The 21,408-nt window shown below is 40.4% G+C and overlaps 1 protein-coding gene across 2 annotated transcripts in view; it reads left to right on the top strand.

Annotated features, from left to right (window-relative positions):
* The window catches only part of ADAM10 (ADAM metallopeptidase domain 10), a 111,074-nt gene that overhangs the window by 84,437 nt on the left and 5,229 nt on the right, over positions 1–21,408 (top strand). For both annotated transcript variants that reach the window (XM_030579024.1, XM_030579023.1), the window contains 6 exons: positions 5,528–5,691; positions 7,853–8,036; positions 8,358–8,508; positions 11,840–12,023; positions 16,240–16,348; positions 17,599–17,819. In XM_030579024.1, the coding sequence (XP_030434884.1) occupies positions 5,528–5,691; positions 7,853–8,036; positions 8,358–8,508; positions 11,840–12,023; positions 16,240–16,348; positions 17,599–17,819 (1,013 nt within the window). The remainder of the gene's footprint in view (positions 1–5,527; positions 5,692–7,852; positions 8,037–8,357; positions 8,509–11,839; positions 12,024–16,239; positions 16,349–17,598; positions 17,820–21,408) is intronic.

Raw genomic sequence — 21,408 nt, 5'->3', positions numbered from 1 at the left:
TGTACATGTTTAACAGGTCAGGCGTGTCTATCAAATGTTAAAAAAACTAGATAGGTGTACTGGATTTTTTGCAGGGGGATGTACTTTGAGTATTGAATAAAAGGTAACCCTTATCTATGTATCTATCGTCTTCTATCTCTTGCTCGGTACATAGTTGGTTTGTTAATTTTTCTATAATCACAACCTCCTTTTTTTTTTAAACCATTCCTCTATGGTTGGACTATGTTTCTTTTTCCAGTGAGAGGCTACCAATAGCCAAGCAGTTACTACCAGATGAGAGATTAATTCTTCTTTTCTTCTTGTGTGACCATTTCCACTAGAAAGACCTAGGAAGATTACTGAGAGATCATTTGGTAATAAATACTCAACGATTTGTGATATTTGGTTGTGGATTGCATCCAAATACTCTTTAAGGACTGAACGGAATACCATATATGCATAAAATCTCTTTCTTCACCACAGTTTCTCTAACACTTATTCCCATTCAATCTATATATATCTTACAGCCTGGTTGGTTTGAAGGGCCATTGAAACAGTATCTTCAATAATTTTTTATTGTGCGTCAGACTGAGTTACTGGTCCTCTTTTTCTCCAGACTAAACCCCCTTTCTCTGGGGTAATTTGTCTATCCACATCCTTTCCCCCAAGAGTCATTTATGACCTTATTTTGGTTAGGAAAGCTGTCTGCAAAGATTGATACAGATTGATTATTTTTTTGTTTCCTCGTTGACCAGATGCCATCACTTCTATTTGTTAGATTTCTGTATAAAACAGGTTTTCTAGAAAGTTGAGGAACATAATATCTACCTTCAAAGTACTAGTGCCAGTTAAAATTAGTTGTGATCTCTAAATAAGTTAGAAAAGTTTATTTACTGAATAGCTGGCCAACCAGGTGTATTCCGTGGCTCTCCCAATCTTTGAAGCTCTTTGGTTTGCAATTTGGGTTAAGATCTAGAGGGAAAAGAATTTCTCCGATTCTATCCCAAACCCATAGAGTAGCGTTTGCTAAAGGATGTGTGTAAACTTCTGGAGTTAGCCTAGAGATTTACACTGTCACAATTTTTCTGTTCAATAAAGACCCAGGGTTTGTCTAGGCACTTCCACTCCTGCTTTGAGCTGGCTGGCTTGATAATACCATAGAGCGGTGGTTCTCAGACTTTAGTAACCTGAGGACCCCTATTTTGATTTTAAATTTTGCTGTGGACCACCAAGCTGCCTGCTCGGCCCCAGGCCCCGCCCCCACTCCACCCCTTCCCCCAAGGCTACACTCTGCCTCTCCTCTTCCCTGCCTCTTGCTGCCACCTCCCCCAAGCACCCCTGTCTCCCTTCCTCCCCATCATGCCGGAGGCACTAGGAGGGAGCGGGAGGAGTTGATCAGCTGGGCCTGCAGACCCCTGTTTGAGAAACGCTGCCATAGATTATTTGGAGCAGCTGGTCTACCCTGTTTAATGGAGCTGTACAAAGTATCTGCACTCGCTCTTGGCTTTTTCTTATTCCATGTAAATTGTAACAGTATCCACTGTATTCCTGCTAGGTTTGTATCTGGGATAATCATAGAAAGATTTTGAAACAAGAAAGAGAGCAGATATCCTTGGGTGTTCTTCCCAATTAAGAAATTACATACTTCCCCAGCACTCCAAATCTTTTTCATTTGCTGAAGTAATAGTTTAACATTTAAATGATAGAAGCTCTTGTAGATTGTTTGAGATTTGAATTCCCATGTATCTTATAGAATTCGTTGCCCATTTGTACCCAAACATTTTCTGGAGGAGTGACTTTTCAGAGTCTGGCAGATTTATAGCTAGTATTTCAGATTTGGCATAATTTTATTTTAAATCTAGACTTTCCCAAAATCCTGGATTGTTTTAGCGAATAGTTTTAGAAAATATTTGATTTAGATAAAAACATTACATCTATATATGCTATTTTCTGATGTGGTCCTGCAAGTTTCATTCCTGTGATGGATTTGTTGTCCTTTGAGCAAAAGGCTCTGTGGCCAGTCCAAAAAGTAGGAGAGACATTAGACATCCCTGCCTACTCTCTCTGGGTAATTCAAGTAAAGGAGCTATAACTCCATCAATTCACACAGCTGTTTTTGGGCTCATATCAGGAACAGTTATTCATTTAAGGAACTGGGGGCCAAAGTCCATATGGGACAGGACTTGAAACAGAAAGTTCTACTCTATTCTATCAGACTTTCTCTGTGCCTAGTGATATAAAAAAAGAGCCATTTATTTTGTTGACTGCAAGCTACTATTTTTGATCATTCAAATTTCATGACCAATTTCAGCCCAGTTTCTCACCACAGGTTTTGATGGTATTTTTGTCTGAAAATAAATCTAATGTAAATTTTATAGTCTACATATTTATAAAAACGACTATCAAACTACACCTTTGAGTTTTTGTAAACAATAAAATCACCACTCACCAGCTAAAAACTAATACAAATGTTGAGGGTTGTGATCAAATTGAAGTAAATTCATTTAAAGCTATCCAATACGTAGGTAATACTCTCAATACCTACTTGTGTCTTAAGTATTGAACACATTTTCCCCCAGCCACATGACTTTTCTATTCTTTCACTGTTGTGTCCTGTCCTGCTGATGACAGTGTTGTGTGGTCATTTTCAGTAATGTCATGCAGAGACATAGGCAGGGATAGAAGTCCATAAAAAAACAAATGTCACAGAGAAGGTAGATAGGGAGTTTCTGCTCTTTGTCTCGTAACAAAAGAACAAGGAATGAACATTCAGTGAATTAAAAAGCTGATAAATTAGGAAGGGAATACTTTTTCACATAATGAGTAATTAGTCTGTAGATCTCATTGCCATAAGAAGTCATTGAGGCAAAGAACAACTGTTCACCAAGATTTAAAAAAAAAAAAAGATTGGACATTTATGTGGATAACAAGAATGTCCAGTATTATAATCAAAGCTTACACATTTTGGAAGGGATATTAAACCCTCTCATGCTTCAGGCCTTCAGATAAAATCTAGCTATTATATTAGGATGAGATCTAATGGGGACACACTATCCCTTATAGTGGAGTTCTTGCACCTTCGTCTGAAGCATCTTGTAAGGACCACTGACAGAAACAGGATATTGAACTAAACGGATCTCTGGCCTGATCAGTAGGGCAATTCATGTCTGTCATCCCTACCACTTAGATCTTCTGACTAGGTTATGCAGATGAATTGACCTTGTACTAGGGTGCAGAGAACCCCCCCTTCAACACAGAGGGATCTGTATATCACTTCTGTATAGACCAGTGTTGATCTCTACCCAATCGAGATCATCTCCCCCAGTGGAATTGACTGGATGGGCAGATCTTTAATCTTTGTCTCTGCTGAAAATCTAATGTCTTCAGGGCGTCTATTACTGATCTTCAGTATGCTGATGATTGTATAATCCTCGTACACACCGAGAATGACCTTTAGTACATACTGGATTTTCTTTCACAAGCTTACTGAAGCCTAGGACTCTCACTCAATATTGAGAAGACTAAAATGCTCTATCAACCTGCTTCAGGCCTTGCACTTGACCCAGAATAAATCATCATTGAGTGTCAGACTCTGGAGATAGTTGAGCACTTTTGCTACCTCAGTAGCCAACTTTCTCACAATGCAGAAATCAACGGTGAGATCCAGCACAGAATCCAGTGCGCAAGTGCTTCCTTTGGGAAATTGCTCTGATGCGTTTTCAGAGAGCATGACTTATGGCAGGACACCAAGATCCAGGTCTATAAGACAATTGTTCCAGCACTCCTCCCTGGATGCGAAACCTGGGTGACCTATCAACAGCACCTCAAGCGTTTGGAGAGGTATCACCATCAATGCTTCTGGAAGATCCTTCATGTCAAATGGCAAGATGGCCACACTAATGCCAGCATCCTTGCTGAAGCCAATGTCACCAACATTGAAACAATGATTCTCATGCACCAACTTAGCTGAGTTGGACATAGTTTGCGGATGTCAGACTTCACCTCCCAAAACAAGTCCTTAACTCTCACTCACCCATGGTCTGAGATCAAAGACACACTGAAAGCGTATTTAAAGAAAACTGATGTGGACATCACAAGCTGGGAAGAGCAAGCCACCAACCGACCCCAATGGCGCCATGTCCTCCATCAGGCAGTGGCCTGTTTTGAGGAGAAGCATCTTGTCCTCAAAGCTGAAAAGAGAGAAGAGGAAGGAAAAAGAAATAACTTTCTCCCAGAATGCCATCGTCCTGTCACAAAATGTATGTACCTACTCAGGGCGGATTTGCGGTTCCAGGATCAGACTCCAGAGTCATATCAGGACTATGTAAATCCATGGTAGAGATCATCCTTGAGTTGAGGGATCACCAGTCCATCAATAAGTCAGACCAGTGTTGGTGACTGTCCTGAGGAAGATTCAATACATGCCCTAATGGCCCTAATGCTCCATGTATGTGGCACAGAGGGTCTGTTTTGGTCCATTGGCTGGGGAAGCATGGTGGCATAGTGGGCTGGGGCTGATAAAATGTAGATTTTTGCAAGCACCACTCACAGGAACTTTACTTGCATAAAACATGCTTAATTGGTGAATTTCACTCTTAATGCATGTGCATCTATTAGATAGTTAGCATTCATGTTTTAATCTCGCATCTGTACAGGATTCCTTAATCAAGGGGTGTATTACATAGAGTCTGGATGACTAACAGGTGTTGGATGTGCAGCTGAGGAATGTTTGTTAGTCTATTTAAGGAGGATTTTAGGAATCTGATCATATTTTGTAGTATGACAGAAAGATGAATTGTCCTTTAGGACTTGCTGCATTGAAATATGTGGGTGAATATGGAGTATGTAGTAAGGTTTCACTTTGGACTTTTTACTCACTGACTTATAGGTGCTGAAGTATGAATCTTTATTAACCTTCCCCTGTGAGACTATTCCTGGAAGTACTTATTCTCATATGACTTATTTTGCTGAACTGCAACTTGACTTTAGCAAGACAAAACTTGTATAGAAAGCATATGTTCTAGATTCTGAAAAAGTTTTTACAGCAAAATAACAGTTTCAGGACTGCATTTTCAAACACTGGGTGTAACTTCCTTGATTGTTGACCTTTTAAACACACATATCATTAAGCACCTATCAAAACCACATTTCAGTTTTAAATTGTACTGTGAAGAAATGAGTCACTCCTCCTCACTAGGATATGTGGCTAATCCTAGGTCTTTTACTGGTACTTTGAGGGAAAATGGAAGATACTATTTAAAAGCAGGTTTGAAGTATATGCAACTGAACATTGTGAATGTTAGCCTTTTTCCTTGATACTGGAAAGAATTTTTTTGTATTCAGAAATAGTATATCCTTTATTTGAAAAGGAGAACCAAATGGGAATTAGATTTAAAAAAAAAAAAGATGTGGCACTCTACATGCTTTCAGTTTTGTAATATTGTTAGAGTGAGTTTTCAACTAAGATACAGAACAAAAAATACAATTCCACCTCTTTTCTTTCAAAATGTTTTAATTTTGAGCTTTTTAACTCTTGTTCTAAATTCAGGGAGCTCTGGCGGAATATGTGAAAAGAGCAAACTCTATTCTGATGGTAAAAAGAAGTCCTTAAATACTGGAATCATCACTGTTCAGAACTATGGCTCTCACGTCCCTCCTAAGGTTTCTCACATCACTTTTGCTCATGAGGTTGGACATAACTTCGGTTCTCCTGTAAGTATTAAGTGTTGCTCCATTACAAATTTTCAATGTTTTGGGAGGCATAACTTGTTAATGATGAAGACATTTTGTAACTTAAACCTTTTATTGTTATGAGTATGCTATAAAAAAAAATTCATCTAGGTATGCATGCAGAAGAAAAGCAAGGACTTTGCAGATACGCAATATGTGTTAAGATCTTTATGATGATCTACAAAAGGAAGAACTTGGTGCAACAGGACGTTTTTTGGAATATTCTTAATTTCTCATTTAGCTGCTTACAGCAATTACTGTCTTAGCCTATCTTATGCTGCACTTATTCATAACTACTCTTCTGTAAAAAGTGTGGGTTATTCTCTCCTAAAGTCTTCCCACTTCCTTTGAAGGGCAAAGCTTACTCATATCTCTTCAAAAGTGTGTACGTGTGCATCTGTGTTATGGAGAGAAGTACATACTAGTTCTTATTTTATGCAGAGTGAGGGCAAGGGTCCCAGCTCATGAGGCAAAACTTTGGTTATTTCCTCTCACTCAACAATGGAGATAAAATTGGCTTTCCTTTGTACCCTGTTGCATTTTTTTTTATATCTTAAAGATTTTTAATTTATTTTGAGGCTTTTGCCTGTGACAGGCTGAAAAATTTAAGGTTTTATTTGTTTCTCTTTTTATTTGTGGGTGGTAGTTGTGAAGAGTGGAGAATGTTTCCTCTTTTACATGTCACTTTTAAAGTTTTACATTTTAGAAAATTAGAAATTTAACTATTGAACTAATTTCTACCGTATTGGCAGGAACAAGAATCCAAAATGTTAACAGTATGCATTGATTGAAGAAGTAGGAAATCTGTCATAGAGTGAAAATTTTGAACTTGCCTGTGAAACTCATATTTGATCTTGGATAGTCAGCAGATATACTTGTCAGGAAATTGGCTTCTTTTTGTAGTAATGCCAGTTTAAAAGTGCACATTTTATAAACTTACGTTGGAAAGGTTGGGTCATACTTTGGGAAAATCAATTGTCAAAAGTGGTAGTACAGTATTGGTATTAAGCGGTTTCTTACTCTTTGTCTTCTGTATTATAAAGCAGGAGTAGGCAACCTATGGCATGCGTGTCAAAGGCGGCACGCGAGCTGATTTTCAATGGCACTCTCACTGCCCAGGGCCTGGCCACCGGTCTGGGGGGGGGCTCTGCATTTTAATTTAATTTTAAATGAAGCTTCTTAAACATTTTAAAAATCTTATTTACTTTGCATACAACAATAGTTCAGTTATATATTATAGACTTATAGAAAGACACTTTCTAAAAACATTAAAATGTATTATTGGCACGCAAAACCTTAAATCAGAGTGAATAAATGAAGACTCAGCACACCACTTCGGAAAGTTTGCTGACACTTGTTATAAAGTATTTCGTTTATGTTACCAGGTGGTGTTATAAATTATCAGTTTTCCATAGTGTGGATAGAGATGGACTTCCCCCACAAATCATATCGTATTTAAGTCCACATTTTCCCTACAGTGTGAATGTGAACTATCTGAAATGTTTCCACTAGTCCTCCCATTAGTGTCCTACAGAGCACTTGGTAGTATTCAGAAATCTCAGAATGCTCTTCTTTTGGGAGATACCAGGAACTGTGGACTGGTACCCAGAGGGCAGTGTAACTACAATAGTCTGAAACAGTGCTAGTGTGTAAAACTGCTGTGATTCTTTATACCAGTCAGTGTGGCTAAGCATGGACACATCCAACCATTTGTGCTTAAGCCAATTTTATTTAACCATTTCAATTGGACAGTCAAGTTCTCTAGTGTAAACATGACGTGGTTGCTCTCACAGAAGTTAACTTTGTCAGTGCTCCAAAATCTTTGGGATATAATGTAAAAGCAGTAAAAGAAAGGAGCGTGTGTGTTGTGTTGCTGTAACCAGCACACGCAGAGATTGATAAACCACCATTAACATTTAAGCTGGAGATGTGGACTTTCCATTTCATCCTGTGCTTCTGATATTCTTCACTTTTTGAAATAGGCAAGTGGGTACACTTTTTAAAAAGGGAACAATTTTTTATGAGCTTTTGTTTCTCACCCTATTATCCCACACAAGTCTGTTATACACATAGGTAGAAAGATAGCAAATTAACTGATAGAAACTGATCTGCTTGAAATAGTTTACAATGTTCTGTTTTGCAGCATGATTCTGGAACAGAATGCACTCCAGGGGAGTCCAAAAACTTGGGGCAGAAAGAGAATGGCAATTATATCATGTATGCAAGAGCTACATCTGGGGACAAGCTTAACAACAATAAGTTCTCCATCTGTAGCGTTCGAAATATCAGCCAAGTTCTTGAGAAAAAAAGAAATAATTGTTTTGTTGGTATGTATTTTTGTCATCCTTATAAAATGCTAAAGAGTTAACTGAGCTCTGATCTAACTTTTCTTTTGCACAAGAAGTTCCCATTGTTATTAGTGGAAGTTCTGAATGTAGTAGTAATCAATAAACTGGATGCTGAAGAGTACTGTTCAAGTTTCCCTATAAAATCCAAATCTGCAACACACCTACACTTCCAATACTAATCGCATCCTGAGTAGACATTGCCAGTCATGCTTAACTGTGTCATAGGATGATTTATCTACAAATTACCATGCATGTCTTTTATATTCTTTAGTGTTACAAAAATATATTGACATTTTTCAGAGTCTGGCCAGCCCATCTGTGGTAATGGAATGGTAGAAGAGGGAGAGCAGTGTGATTGTGGATACAGTGACCAGTGTAAAGATGAATGCTGTTATGATGCAAATCAACCAGAAGATAAGAAATGCAAGTTAAAACAAGACAAACTTTGCAGGTATTGTATATTTCAGTTATATTATGCTTATTGAATTATTCAGACTTATGGATAGGCTAGCAAGCTTTATTTTAGAAATATCTTCTATAAGGTATACTGTTTGATACTTGAAGTCTAGTCTCGCTTATATTGTTAGAATGTCCCTAATTTTACTAGTAAACAGTTAATGGGAATTTCACTAACTGTATTATGTTATTTTTTTAACTCAGCATAATAGTAACTTTTTCTTAGTGAGCAACTATGAGACTACCTTATTGTTAGTCTTTTGGAAAAATGCATCACTTGAAATTCTTTCTAACTAACTACATTAAGTACATCTTAGAGCCCAGGATAGATAGATAGGGACAAGCTGTGTTTTAAAATGTCAGTTGGTTGTGTTATCCCTTGAGCTACATTCAACCAGCTAACACACTTAAACATTACTGTCTTTGTCCCTACTGAGGGCAAAATCATATTTATCACATTAGTTATATCCAGCAAGGTAACGCATTCGTTTGTAGACATAATCTTAAACGAAATCCAAAGTTTTATAAGTCCCTTTACTTGCTTATCTGATCTATCTTGGATGTTTTGCAGAAAAATTGAACAGGGACACTCAGTATATCTTGTGCTTCTGGAAAGGGTCAGGTTGACAGCTCTTAAGACTGAAGGTCTCTCTTTAGCTAGTGGAAGGTGCAAATGTGCAGTGTCAGGACATACTTTTCCATGCAGCTTTGTTAACGTGGATTAAACGAGGTATGGTTAGGACAAATTCCGTTGATAAATTTAGTCTTACTATTAATTCAATTATTGACTCCTTTACTAAAACTGCCATGGAATGTTTAGTTTTTGTCAAATGTTAAGAATTGTATGCTATGAACATCTGCCCGCTAGTACCTGGACTGAGGCCATTCTTTAGGTGACTGTATTGTCATTAGATGATTTCATTACGTATATGTACCCTGGTCAAAATTCTCTGGTGGTCTTGAGATAAGAGAGGCTGTATAAACTGTAATTAATCCCTTGTTATTTCCTCGGTCTGTTTTTCTTAATGTTAAGTAATATCAGAGATTTGCAGGGGGGAGGGCAGGAGAATCAGTTGGATCACTACCCCTTTTCCCCTTTCTGACTGTTGTTGTTGGGGAGAGAATAAAGAATGCAAGCAGATCAGAATCTTGACAAATCTGGAAGGCTTTCTAAGGGATTGTGTCTGGCAAGCTGGGGTGTAAATCTGTTCTACACTAGCCTGCTGCATATTAACTGGGTGAACTCTGCTGCCAGACACTTTTATCTTCCCAGTTTCAAAATGGGGTAGATTGAAGTGCATTTTGGAGTTTTTAGCATGAGGGAGCAAGGTCCACACAGACACTTACTGCAGGGTAGATTTATACCCCTGTTTGCAATGCAATAAATGTTCCTGTAGACAAGACCTAATTTAAGAGCAGCATGAGCTTTTCTTGGCTCACAGCTATGCAAGGCTGCTTTGTTCTCTAACCCCATTGCATGTGATATCTTTTTTCATCCTCACTTGCTGCCAGAGTGTCTATGAATACATTAAACTTAAATGGCTTGCCAGACACCAGTGTTGAACTTCTGTTGAAGTGGCATTGATCAAAAAAATCAAGAATTGGCACTAGAAGATGATTCAACTCATGAAGCCTACATGACAGCAAAAATGGCTATAGTATCGTGTTCATCAATACAACTTGCATGCCTAAGATAGCAGTGTGACAGTAATGAGCCCAAGCAAACCCTGTTTACGGCAGTAGACTTCCTTAGACCACTTGCTGCAAATAATTACAAATGGGAAGATATATTGAAAAGTCCATATTTATGAGAGAACTTTCAGGTAGAGACTGGTATTTCAAAGAAGACATTTTTGCTTTGTTAAAGTGCACTATAAGACATCTACCTGCCTATTGTGGATGACTAAATAAATACCACATTTATTCGGAATTTGGTCATTTTCATAGAGTGCCATATGTGATACATTTCCTAGAAGAAAGGTAACTCAAGGATACAATTTGATATCAAATAGATTTTTCTGGCACTTGGGTTTTACATATGAAACTTATCTGTGTTGCCTTTTTTCTAGGCAATGCAACAGATATGGCACAATATGAAAGTGACCAGAAATATTGAAAAGAGTGTAGATACTTCTAGTGAATATATAAACTTTGCTTTATATATATAATATACACACATCCTTTTCAATATTTTATATATACACACACACAAATCAAATAAAAAGGCCTAAACTACTTGACAATACGCATATAAAACCCAGTACAAATAAAAATGTGCAACTTTTACCCATTTAAAATCTCAAAGAATATTTTATTTGGAGGATGTGAATGTGTCCCTGAAGAGAGAACCAAAAAATGAAATTGCGTAGCCTAGATTAGTTGTCAAAAATGAGGGAAAATGCTAAAAGTAAACTGAAATTATATAAGTTCATTGTTTCAGTAATGTTCTGTAACATTGGTAAATTACTGTTTTTAGATTACCTGTTTAAACTTTTATGAAAGCTGTACAATTCATCTTAAAGTATCCAGGCTCATAAGCATAATTTTAGATGAGGCTATTTTGGCAGATGTTCAACCCTTTTGTCTAGTAAATTGTTAAAACTATTGCGTTGTGTTAGTGCTGAAGGGTATGATATGTCAGATTCTTTACTGTTTTGAGGTTCACTCCTCAGTGTGAAAGAAGGACTTCATCTTTAATTTTAAATTTCCTCCGGGTAGTGAGTTTAACTTCAGCAATGTTATCTGAACCTAAAATTTCACTTTTATGAACTTTTTATGAAGTTGCATCTGAAGAAGTGAGGGTTTTTACCCACAAAAGCTTATACTCAAATAAATCTGTTAGTCTTAATGTGCCACCAGACTTCTTGTTTTTGTGGATACAGATTAACACAGCTACCCCCGGATACTTGACTTTTATGAAGGTGTTCAGACGTAAACATGCATGCAAAATTAATTTTTCTAGTGTAAGCAATGTAAATGGTGTTGATTTTCATAATTTAATCATTAAAGTTGAGACCAAGAAGACTGCTGGATGCAGAATGCCAAACGTTTGTTACCCTCAAAAAAAAAATTTTTCAGTTTAAATTTTGTTGGCACAAATTGGAAATAACAAAACTGACAGTATTTTTGCACACAGTTGTAGTTTTAAGTGGTATTCCAGTTAAATGTACATATTTCTTAGCAAGTTCTGCTTTATTCTATCTCCGTTAATCAATAAATGTTAAATTTAGAAGACTTGAACAATATTGCTATTCAGGGTACATTAGAAACACTAGAAAAAAATTTGCATTTTTCTGAATACATATTTTCTGTTTTTTCCTTTGTAGCCCCAGTCAAGGCCCCTGCTGTACTGCACAATGTAGATTCAAACTCAAGACTGATAAGTGTCGGAATGATTCTGACTGCGCAAGAGAAGGAATGTGTAATGGTTTCACTGCTCTCTGTCCAGCATCTGATCCCAAGCCAAACTTCACAGATTGCAACAGACACACACAAGTTTGCATTAAAGGGGTGAGTTTAATGTTCAGAACTGTTGGGCTAACAGTACATCACAGAGCACAATTTTTGAAGCAGTATAGCTTTATCACTTATTGAGGATAATATAAAAGTATTGCTTATTTTTCAGAAAACCCAGTGTGATTTTAAAAAGAATAAAAAGTAGTGGGAAGAAAAATCTTCCCCATAGTTACCTTATTATGAAACAGTGACTCTTTTAAACACTGCTTTTGGTAATATACTCTTTTGCAGTGTTTGAATTACTGGGGGCCAGGCCCCTCATGCTTTGAGCTACCCTATTTCTCTTCTATTCCATGGTGCTGCGGGAGTGGAGTGTTTTGACCCCCATACTTCTCCCAGCAGTTCCCCACAAAATGTTCTGCCTGGCCAGGGTGTATTCATGGCAAGCCAGCCAGAGCAAAGGAGCATTTGCTGACTGCCCACTTGCAAGGAATGTATACAGCAAGCCAGCCAGAGCAAGGGGGAGTATTAGCATATTGGAATCCTGCTAGTAGTCCGCACAACAATCCATTGCCCATAGGGAATGTCTGTTTCATGCCAGCCTAGAAATGTGCCCACCACATCTAGTAAGACAGGGAAAATCGTGAAATTCCCCATTTTGTGTGTGTGCGTGCGTGCGTGCACACACAACTGCCCAGCACCAGCAGGGAACATCCCCAAATTTAGGTTAAGGCCTACTTCCTCTTCTAAATGTTCCTAATAGAGTACTCTGAGAACAGAAGAATTAACAGAACTGTTGGCCTTCAAAGTTTCATACTAACTGGGCATCTCAGAGGGGTTACAGAACAGTCCTTTGAGCCAGGGTGATGGAATCTGCCTAAAAGTGAGAGGGCCTTGACCCCCAGCATTCTGGTGCCTCTGCTTTGAGCATGACCCAGCCAATATCAGTTCAAATCCCACTTTTGTGCAGAAGTCTGGGAAAGTTTGGGAGGTGTATTGCAAAAATCTGTCTCTGAAAAGGTTTTGTTTTTATTTTGGGTGACTGTAACCAATATATGTATAAAAATATTATATATAGAGAGAGATGTGAATGCTTGCTGGGGCAAGGGAAGAACTGTGAGGAGAGTAGGTGCAAAAGGTTTGGAGCTGCATTGAGGGGAGGGAAATAAATGCGAATGAGTAGTAGGGCAGGGGGGAGGTGTTGGAGGGTTCAGGGGAGGGACACTGTGAAAGGAACATGAGGAAGAACTGGGGGGCAGAGTGCCTCTTAGCACTACATTCTCCCCTTATTTCGTATGCCTTGATCTGAACAGTTGAGCCAGTCTTTTTGCCCCGTTATGTTAGCTGAGATCTGCGAGTCTCTGGCCCCTCAAAGGTGACTGAGCCCTATGCCTTTCCCCATTGCATGTGTGCCAGGATCTGGCAGACCTCTGCCCCTCTGTGGTGGTCTCACCCCCCCCCCCCCATCCCCTAGCATCTTCCCAGTTTGGGGGTGGGGGCTTGCTTTTCTGGGAGAGTCTGAGCCCACAGGGTACCCTTTTGTGTACCAGGATCTAAGGGTCCCCTGTGGGTCTTTCCCTACTCCCTCTCATGTGAGCCAGGTTCTGGGGATGCTAGCCTTTCTGGGGATGTCTGAGCCCCACTCCCTAACCTTCTCATGTGATCTGGTGGGGTCACTTCCTCCTCTGTGTGTCTGAGCCCTGCTCTGTGCCTCCTCCGTGTGAGCCAAGATCAGGGAAGCCCTTTCCCTTCTGGATAGGGAGCTTAGAGCAGGCATGCTTGGCGCATATACCGAGAACACACTGCTAAGAGTGGGTGAGCCACTTGAAACTGTGCAGCACTGGGGAGGAGAAAAGGAACACCCACTGACATGAATAGAGAGGTTCACAGGTTTCAGAGTCATTGTGTCAGGCTTTATTCCTCTCCAGTATATTCTCTTTCAGACTTAACACCTCTCTGAACCTGCAGCTTGAAGTTAGAAACCCATCATGGGAGAGAATATGAGAATGAACTGTAAATATTTGGGGAAAATCTGAATTTATTTATTCTGAATAAATATAACATGAATAGAGCAGAAAATTCAGAAGATGCTGAAAGTATTTAGAGAGTAAATAAATTACACATGCAAAGGTTCACTGGGAGGGGAGGAAGAAGGGTGACTAGGAGTGCAAGAGTAGGTGATAATTGGGGAAGAGGGGGTTGGGTATGCAGCGAAGGATGAGAATATTATGGGCAGGGGGATAAATGGAAATGGGCAGTAAGGGAGGGAAGAGAGGCTGGGGGCTCAGGTAACAGGATGGGTTAAGGATTGGTGAGTGGCAGTGGAGAAGAAAGCAGGGGTTGCAAAATGAGAGTAAATGAGGAAGTTGAAGGTTTTGGGCACGGGGGCTGTCAGCCCTGAATTCTCTCCTTTAATTTGTGTGCTGCAGTCCCCAGGAGCCTCACCCTTCTCCCTGTTCACTGTGTTTTCTGTGATCTGGGGAATCATGCTTCTCTTCATGTGTGTGTGTGTGTGTGTGTGCTTCTCCCTGCCCCTCCCAGTGAGCTGGGATTCGGGGGAGATGAAGATAACATAAATTAAAACCTCTAAAATCCAGAAAATGAATACTTAAGATACACATGGTCCCTGTTTGTTGGTGGGGAGGGAGGGCACATTGACCAATGTTAGTGAGTCTGGGGCCCAGTTTTAAAGAGGGGAGGCCTGGGTGGACCTGCAACATGGTTTGGGAAGCCTAAAGGTGGGTAGTGGGAATGAAGGTCCCAGCTCAATGATGCAGCTCAAACTACATAACCCAGATGGCGTGCAATCCTCCAGTAAGCTGCTGCCTGTTATATGTGTGCAGCAGCATAGGGAAAAAGATAACAAGAAGCAACTTCTTAAATGTTAATTGCTTCTACCATGCCAACTTAAGGCTTAATAGGCTGGGAAGTGGTAGGGGAGTTGGAGGCCTTGGTGGGGTGGCTAGATGTTGTGGGATGGGGTTGGAAAATGAGACACAAACCAGTCTTCTCTTTCCCACTTAAAGTTACTGTTATCAACCATATAACAACACTGTTGTTATAACAACACTGTCAGGGTTTTGGGACATAAACACATTTCATACATTTTAAACTACGGCCATTATCCACATTTTGTTATAACAAAATATCCAAGAGACAGGAGGAACACTGAGGAATCCCATAACTGTGAACAGACATTGGTCTGGAACTACTACTGTCTCAGCCACTGTCCTGCCAGGCAAGCCACTTCACTTCTCTGTGCCTCGGTTTCCTATTTGTAACATGGAGATAATGACGTAAAGTTATTGGAGATCTGCTGATAAAAAGCACTATATAAATACTAGGCCTACTTGCTGCTTATTATGTAGCCACAATAGCATTTCAACTGCGAACCTAAGTAAGAACAACTGACCACTAACTCCTACCAGCAAACATATTTCTTTCTGTTTAAAAAAACAACACCGGGCAATTAAATGGCAATAGGTATACTTTTATGTGGTGTCCTATGTGCAAGTGCAAACAGGTTGTAAGAGGGTATGAAGTGGTTAAATTTCACAGTTGTGGTATTCTGTCAGAGGAGTAGGCTCAGCATAGGGCAATGCAGGTAGTGTTTACCCATTAGAGCAACAAGACAAAGTGCAAGTAATGTGTTATGGGCAATATGGGGCATTGCTCAAAGAGGGCAGAGTTTTAAGGTTGCATGGGCATTTACCGTAACTGTATTTCCTGGTTTTCAGAAGTTTGTTTTGTTGAACTTGGCATTCTGGAAGGGCACTAGCTATCAAAGAGCAACCCTAACTGTGTATTAATGAATTTTTTGACATTTTATTTCCAGTATGATCAGAGAGTGCTTTAAAACTGCTAATACTGTAGGGGACCATGCAGAGCAATCTAGCCAAAGAATGGAACATCTTCAAAGTACTAGGGCCCCCCCCTTCTTTTTTCCCATAATTTGATCACTGCTCATTTGCTTGCTTCAGAATTGGATTTTTAGATCATCCAAACATTGAATTACATAAAGTATTAGAGACTTTCCTGCTACTGATCTTTTCCCCTAAGGGAAAGAAGACATTGAAATGCCATATCTTTCATACTCTTGAGCTATTTTTATTTTCACAAATGGCTATTCCAGTTCTGTGGTCTTGATTTAAAATTATGTTTGTACATATTCCTGTGCTATGTATTTGTTGCATGCCTCCCCCATTTATGGGAATAAGGCGTACCAAAGAACCTGATTTTGAATTATTCTTCCTCCTTTTGTCTCCAATAGCAATGTGCTGGTTCTATCTGTGAGAAGTATGGCTTGGAGGAATGTACATGTGCTAGTTCAGATGGCAAGGATGATAAAGAGTTGTGCCATGTCTGCTGCATGAAAAAAAGTAAGATTTGCACACTTGTAAACACATACAATAATAAATCTTTCAAGGTTTTTACTTGACTTAATTTTATTTAAAGTCACCTTTGTGGTTTCAAAATATTCACCAAGTTTGAGTGAGTAAGAATTACAGCATGTGGAAAAAGTCTTTGTTCTTGCTGTTCCAAAACACATTTTTTTAGAAATATATGAAGTATTATTCAGTGTTTATTACTTCTGTACTATTATAAACAGTGTGCTTCTCCCATAAAGATACTCGGTGAACCTTAATAGTAAAATGGCCATTTGATAGGCCATTGATTCCGTATGCACTCAATCATAAGCTGGTTTGTTTATAAGCCGACCCCGCCCCATGATGGTTAAATAAAAAAGGAAAATTTTTATGACCCATTCATAAGCTGACCCTATAATTCAGGGGTCAGCAAACTTTGGCTTCCAGGCCATCAGGATAAGCTGCTGGTGGGCTGAGATGGTTTACTTACCTCGAGCGTCCGCAGGCATGGAGGTAAACCTAAGTAAACAAAGTGTACCAGAGCACCAGCTGCTTACCTTGATGGGCCAGGACAGCAATGGGTGGGGAAATTTTTTGGGGGGGAGAAGCTGGGGGTTAGGGGAGTAATCCCTGTGACCACCCCTCACGTGACCCCACCCCTAGCCTGGGACCCCCACGCTCTCCCCATCCCATCCCTTCCCACCTTATCTGGGGAGGGCCAGGGGAGGATGTCTCTGGCCTGGCTAGAACTGCTCCAGCGGGCCTGACCACAGCCTGCTCCGGTGGGCTGGGCCGGATGGCGCAGCCGCAGCCTGCTCCAGCGGGCCGGAGCTACAGCTTCTTTGGAGGCTGGGGCAGAGCGGTGTGGCCAGAAGCAGAGAGACTCTGGCCCCGCCTCTTCCCTTCTGGCTCTGCAGGTTGTCCTGCCTCTCCTTGTTCCCTTGGTTGGGAGAGGGGCTGTGTCCCACCTCTCCCTCTCTATACCCATTCATAAGCCGACCCCCTCTCTGCTTCCTTTCTACTAAAAAAAATTCAGCTTATGAACGAGTATATACAGTCCGTCATAAATATGTTTTGTTTTTCAAGTTAATAGTACCTTCATGAAAGACCTTACCACTTCCTGATAAGTTTTTAATAGGGGGGTGATATATTTTTAGTAGTGGATTGGATATTCTTTTACACATTCATGCATGTGCAAGGTATTTTGTTATAAATTTGTCTTGATATAAAATCCAGTCTTCAATTATATTCACTTTTTTCAGTGGAACCAATGACTTGTGCAAGTACGGGATCTAGTCAGTGGGAGCAGTATTTCAGTCTCAAAACCATTACCCTTCAACCTGGATCCCCCTGCAATGATTTTAAAGGCTATTGTGATGTATTCATGAGATGTCGGTTAGTCGATGCTGATGGTCCTCTAGCCAGACTAAAGAAAGCAATTTTTAATCCAGAGCTGTATGAAAATATTGCAGAATGGATTGTGGTAAGTATCTTAATGGTTTGTAAATCTGAGCATAAAGGAGTCCTGTAAAATGGATGGAATATATTCAGTGTTTGCGACTAATGATAAACATGACTGTATATGCAGTATTTCAGTGGTCTCTTAAGGTATGTCTGCACTGCAGTAAAACACTCACAGCTGACCTATGACACTGTGCTCAGGCTGCTGGGATATAAAATTGCAGTGTAGACATTTGGGCACAGGCTGAGTTGCCAAGGGTCCCAGAGCCTGATTGTCTACACTGCAATTTTATAGTCCCACAGCACAAGCCCCGTGAACCCGCGTCAGCTGACACACGCCAGCTACGGGTGTTTTACTGCAGTGTAGACATACCCTTAAAGTACATTCTCAATCCTTACTCTTTGGTCTGCTTCTTCACACTCATAATCCAACTAGCAAGCTTAGCAGGTAAAGTTCAATATCCTTTGGAGACAAATTGAAGCAAGTGGCTTATGGTATGTGTAGTACAATATTGCTTCTAACAATGCTAATATCTCTTCATTTTACTAGTGGTCACCTTAATTTTTTAAAAATCTGACATTTTTTCCCAGCTCTTAAAACTTTTATCCTCCTATGTAGGTGCTCAGTTCCTCAGAACATCAGGGCATAGCTTTTTGCGTATCTTTTGATCCCTTATCCTAAAGGGATTATACTTTTCCACTGAAGTATCCAGCAGATAGAGCTGCAAGGAAACATCAGTGGCTTTCCATGTTGGACTTCTGTGTTCACCTTTGTGTTAGGTACATCTATAGTTTGTCTGTATAGTTCATTCATTACATGTGTCTATGATACCAGGTTTTTCACTGTAAATCTTAACCAACATATTTGTCATTACCATCCATTCATTTCAAAAATATCTTGCCAGAACGTCATAAATGAACTATACATTATCATAACTCTATACTGTCAGCACAGTTTTAAAATGTCTGTTCAACAGTATATTTTTGTCAAGCCCTTTATTAGATGCATATGATGCTAAGTGGATTCATCTCCACTCTGAGGCCAAATATTAGCTGCTCATTTTCACTATACCAACATTGTCCTTTGGTGTGCTTAAATAGGTGTCTGAATGTTAGCCTATACACTTCCACAGTGTTCTTATAGAGTATATTTAAGAGTCAAAGTCGATTGTCTGTTTTAGGGTTTTATACTGCCACCCGTCACTGAGGTATCTGAATGCCTTCTACATAAAACTGATAGCAATATCAAAATCCTTAGTAGACTTTGAGTCTCTGGCACTTCTCTCTCTTCAGAGTAAAATCTCTGTTTATTTTTTATATTTTATTAATTTTAAATTGGTTTTGGGATAACTTTTGATTTTGGTTGGGTTTTTATTAATAGAAGGGGGTATTAATGTTAGTGTTCTTGTAATGGAAAGCCTTCTCTGAAGGGGTAGAATTTGCAGTGTTTCCTAAAGACAGAGTCAGGATATGCTCAGTTTGCTCTGGAAGCTTGTTCTGTAGCCACCCGCCTTAGATTGAAAATGCCTTGTTACTAGCAATCCTGCTTTTCATCCTGGACTTTATGGTCTGCATTGTCCCAGAAGAGCACAGCTGCTTCTGTGGTTCAGAGGTTAAAATTCAGTCTCTGTTGTAGCTAGGACTTAATCAATTAAATATTTTGAAGATCAGGGCCAAAGATTTAAACTGGCTCCGGGTCAGCTTCTCTTGCCAATGAAGGGACTTGAACACAGGTTCATTGTGCTCCTGGTGGCCTTACCTATGGGGAAGGTGGGCAAGTCGTCTGTACCAGCTGAAGCCTGTGCCTCGATTAACTTTGTAATATCATTGATCTGTTTCTATTTCCATTGTATTTTTGTGTACATTTACTAGTCAGTTTTGGTTTTGGTTTTATTGAAACTTATTTTTTATTTGGTTTCCTTTTATAGACCTAATTGTATATGGTCACAATAACACTGAATACAAAGAGCAACTGAAGAAAAATATGATGTATAAAGAAAAATTTGAGGATCGTGCATAGCTTAAATAATTTAAGGAGAAGTTGATAGTTCTGCTCCAAAATAAGCAGGGAGAATGACACCTGCAAGGCTGGCCAGAAACGTTAAGTTTAGAAGGGAAGTGTTTCCTCAACAGTAAGAGCAATTTGACAATAGAACAGCCTGGCAAGATAGGTCATTGTGGAAATTTTAAAAAATGAAACTGTCTAGGTACAGCATAACTTGCGTTAAGTGTAGGAAATTAGATGTGCTGTTGTGTGTCCCTTGTAATCCTAGCATCTATGGCAGGGGTGGGCAAACTATGGCCCATGAGCCCAATCTGGCCCCTCAGGGCTTTGGATCTGGCCTGTGGAATTGCTGCGGGATTCCCTGTGGCCCCCGGGCCCTTGCCTCCAGGCACTGCCCCCCACAGCTCCCTTTGCCTGGGAATGGGGAACCACGACCAATGGGAGCTTCGGGGGAGGTACCTGGAGGTGTGGCTAGGGCAGTGCATGGGGAGTCCTCTTCCCCCAGGGGCTGCAGCACTTCCGTGCCACCTCGGAGCCCGAACCCCTCCTGCACCCCGCCCCCCAACTCCCTGCCCTAAGTCCCCTGCCTGCACCATGCACCCCTCCTGCACCCAAGCCCCCTGCTGCACCCTGCATCCCTGAGCCCCCCCGCAGTCCGCACCCCTGCATTTTGCACCCCTCCTACACCCCAACCGCCTGCCCTCAGCCCCCTCATATACCCCGCACCTCTCTGCACCAATCCCTTGCCCTGAGCCCCTTCCTGCACACCGCACTCCCTCCCACACCTCAAGCCCCTGCCCCAGCCCTGCATACAATTTCTCCACCCAGATGTGGCCCTTGGCCCAAAAAGTTTGCCCACCCCTATCTAGGGATTTATAATATGAATACATCCACTGAGCAGTCCTCAGCATTTTTTTGGTCAGCTCTTTCAGACCAACAATTGATACATTAAAAATTAAAGCTGATTTTTCCAAAGCACTCTAAAAGAATTGAGCATGCAAATCTTACTGAAATTCACTCTGATTTGCTCACTTGACCATAATTTAGTGGTTATTGAAGTGCTGATAAATATGCTGTCATTTATTAATGCAGTTTTCATTGCTTGATGAATACCTAATACAGTATAGGTATATAATGCTTCCCTTTTTAAGAAACTATCGTAATAAATTTGTTCTAGTGTATATATACAATCAGTTCTCTGTAAACTCTAAATATCCTTTTTGAGAGGAAAAGGAATTTGCTAATGTCACTCTACTCTAGGGGCACAGAATTTTCTTAAGGAGGGAGTCCATGGAGAAGATTCTTCTCCAGTAGGGTGCCTGTCCTGGGGCAAAGAATCCGCAGTGTACCCCACAGGCATGGCTCAGCTTCACATACAGCTGACAGGGCAGACTCAGCTGCAGGCAGTTTTGTGGGGCTACAACCAGGGAAGGAAGTGCTGGGATGCCCATGGTCCCCGGTGCCAGGACAGGGCACAGGCCAGAGAGCGCAGGGGGAGTTACTATGCAGTCTGCAGGCCCCCAGCTCCCTGTGGAAAGCCCTAGTATCAGGGCTGCAACCCCCCCTACTGCCCCACCAAGAGAGAGGAATTTGTTGAAGTACTGGG

This window comes from Gopherus evgoodei, chromosome 10, assembly GCF_007399415.2.
Source record: "Gopherus evgoodei ecotype Sinaloan lineage chromosome 10, rGopEvg1_v1.p, whole genome shotgun sequence".
Classification (NCBI taxonomy): Eukaryota; Metazoa; Chordata; order Testudines; family Testudinidae; genus Gopherus; species Gopherus evgoodei.
Note: the sequence above shows the minus strand (reverse complement) of the source record. Positions and strands in the feature narration are given on the sequence as shown.